Source organism: Lytechinus variegatus, chromosome 6 (genome assembly GCF_018143015.1).
Source record: "Lytechinus variegatus isolate NC3 chromosome 6, Lvar_3.0, whole genome shotgun sequence".
Taxonomy (NCBI): Eukaryota; Metazoa; Echinodermata; class Echinoidea; order Temnopleuroida; family Toxopneustidae; genus Lytechinus; species Lytechinus variegatus.
Window position 1 is genome coordinate 24049923 of NC_054745.1, and position 3416 is coordinate 24053338.

At 39.2% G+C, this 3416-nt stretch overlaps 1 protein-coding gene across 1 annotated transcript; it reads left to right on the forward strand.

Moving 5' to 3' along the window:
- Positions 1 to 519: 519 nt before the first annotated feature.
- LOC121417647 lies at positions 520 to 2852 on the forward strand. Its single transcript, XM_041611384.1, has 2 exons — positions 520 to 2136; positions 2826 to 2852. The coding sequence occupies exons 1-2, from the start codon at positions 520 to 522 to the stop codon at positions 2850 to 2852; spliced, it is 1644 nt and encodes a 547-aa protein (XP_041467318.1).
- The last annotated feature ends 564 nt before the right edge of the window (positions 2853 to 3416 follow it).

Consider the following 3416-nt stretch of genomic DNA (forward strand, 5'->3'; position numbering starts at 1 on the left):
CACCTTTACCCCAAGACCAAAATATGTACACACACACCAACATTCAACCCCCTCCACCGTCACCCTACGGCTTGGTTAGCATCTTCATTCAGATATTTGGTGCATTGAGATACGAGGACAAACAGAAGATCTGTTCAAAAGGGGTCTGAATTCAAGAACTAATCCAATGCAAAATAATGCACTGCTATTGAATTTTGCACTAGCGCTAGTCTATATATCAGACAAATCTGAACTCATAAATTCTGACATTTTCACCCATTTTTTCACTGTTCCTGCAGCCAGATTTTTTTGAGCATACCTCATTCTTAATTCTTATACATAAACAAAGGTCTGGAGAAAAAAATCACGCTTTTGTCCACTGTGTCCACATAATTCCGCTAACTGACCAGACTAAGATAACACAATCTTTACACAATAGCTTCCATCGGCTTCTCGTATCGCTGTTGTTGGTGTGTCTGCCACACCGTAATCTATGATACATACGGGCAAAATGCATTTCGGTATCGGTAAAACACTATTATGTCACGGACTGTCAACTACGCTGTCGTTTACCGGCCTCCACCATCGAATGTGAACAACTTGACTACAACAGGTTTCTTGTCTGATTTTGAAGATTTCATAGACCATTTGAATTTGAATCCTGGTAAGCCTGTTTTACTGGGCGACTTTAATGTTCATTTTGACTGCCCGGACAAACAGGATGTAGCAAGGTTCATACGGATTCTCTCATCATCTGGACTATCCCAGCATGTATCTGGACCAACACACAGACGAGGTCACACATTGGATCTTGTTATCTCAAGATCATCTGAAGGAATTGTCCACTCAACGCGGGTAATAGACAGTCGTATGTCTGACCATGCAGTCATAGCCATAGATGTAAACCTCCCTAAACCTCCCTCACTTAGGACGTCAATGCAACGCAGGAAGTTTGGAACAATTGATCATGACATATTTGAAGCTGATCTACTAAACAGGCTATCCGATGTACATTTTGAAGGGAACATTGATCTATTGGTTCAACAAATCGATATGGTAACAACAGAGGTGCTTGATCGGCATGCACCATTATCTACATGCTCATCTCGTGTTCGTCATCGCCCAAGGTGGTACAATGCTGCTGTAGATGATGCTCGTCGTCAGCGAAGACGTTCAGAAAGGAAGTGGCGAAAGTCTAAAACCAATGATGACCTTGTTCAATATGAAATGGCTCAAGAAATGGTCAGGTCCACTGTATGTGAAGCCAAAAAGGACTATCTCAAAGAGTCTCTGTCCTCGAACTCTCCACGTGAAGTCTTTTCATCCATTAATATGCTTCTAAACAGGAATGAGCATGTCCTACCGGACACATCATCATCTTGTAAATTGGCCAATGCATTTTGCAGATACTTCACTTCGAAGATCAAAAACATTCGTCGTCTTATTGATGATCAGAATGCGGCACCTTTGGACAATTCTGCATCAGGACCGGATCCCCCTTGTGAACTATCACAGTTTTGCACTTTAACTGAAGAAGAAGTCTTAAAATTAATAAAGAGATCGTCATCCAAATCGAGCCCTGCAGATCCGCTACCGACATGGCTTTTGAAACGTCACATTTCATCATTCCTCCCCACTCTGACTGAACTCATTAATGCTTCGCTGTCAACAGGGACATTTCCAGCGGCTCTTGGCTCAGCTGTTATCACGCCAGTTTTAAAAAAACCATCACTTGACAAAAATAATCTACAAAACTACCGGCCAGTGTCAAACATTCGCTACTACGGGAAGCTGATCGAGTCTGCTGTTTCTGTTCAACTCACTAAGCACATTGAATCAAACGGACTATCTGATCCAATGCAGTCAGCGTATCGAGCTGGTTATAGTACAGAAACTGCTCTTCTCCGTCTCCAGAACTACATATGTACTTCACTTGATCATCAAAATGCAGTTGGTCTCATAAGTCTCGACCTATCAGCCGCATTCGATACGGTTGATAAGGGAATCCTCCTAAAGCGCTTAGAGGAGTCATTTGGCATCACAGGTTGTGCGCTACACTGGTTCTCATCCTATTTCCAAAGTAGAAAGTACCATGTCAGAGTAAATGGTGCTCAGTCAAATGTTGAGGACCTGAAATTTGGAATCCCACAAGGATCAGTAATTGGTCCTAAATGTTTTACTTTGTATCTTCAACCTGTTAAAAATATAATTGAAGAGCATGGGTTTCAGTACCAAATGTATGCTGACGATATACAAGTGTATGAAAAATTCAACATAAATGAGGCAGATGTGACTCTCAGCCGACTATCTGATTGTTTGAAGGATATCCAGAATTGGTTGCAAATAAATAAACTTCACCTTAATCGTAAGAAAACTGACTTCATCATTTTTTCGTCACCAATGCATTATCGTACTCTTCAAAACGTCTCCTTGAGCATTGATGAACATTCCTTATCTCCATCAGACTCTATTCGTATTCTTGGTTGTGTTCTAGATAAACATATGACAATGTCAGATCAAGTTACTAGTGTGTCTAAGTCAGTTAATTACCACCTTCGAAATATTAATAGAATCAGAAAGTTTATTGATAATGATACATGTCATACTGCTGTTAGGTCGCTTGTTACATCTAGATTGGATTATTGTAATTCTCTCTATAATGGTGTCACCTCTCAGAACCTAGATCGTCTACAAAAATTACAGAACAAAGCAGCTAGGGTAATTTACTGTCAACCATCATATACACAGACAACTCCCCTGATAAGAGAATTACACTGGTTGAAAGTAAAAAAAACGAATTGAGCATAAGTCTCTGACTATCACATTCAAATGTCTTAATGATCAAGCTCCATCATACCTGTCAAACCTCCTAACAGTTCGCCAATCAATGTACAACACTCGGTCATCATCACATATCCCTCTTCACATCCCCCGGACATTCAAATTAGTAGGTGATAGGTCATTTGCTGTGTTTGCCCCCAAATATTGGAATAGATTGCCCCATAAACTTAGACAATGTTCTTCTACTGATGTGTTTAAGAAGATGCTTAAATCTCATTTGTTTTAACATGTTTAATATATTGCAATAGTGTTTCATTTTGTGTAGTTTTGTTTTAAGTTTTTACTGATTGTATTTGTTTGTCATTTGTACAGCGCTTTGTAACTTTTGAAAAAGCGCTTAATAAGAATGAATTATTATTATTATTATTATTATTAATTTTGTTTTATTTGTTTCTAATTTGTTTCTTTTGGAAAATTTACAGGAGACATTGCTTTGCAGGTTACTGCTTAAATGAAGCTCTGGCACATGAATCATGACGAATGTACCCCACCTCAATCAATATTTTAACTTTGTTAAAATATATATATTTTGGAGACCCCAAAGTTGCAAAACTGCATCTCCCCGCCATTCCCGCTACTTTACAAAACCAGTTTGA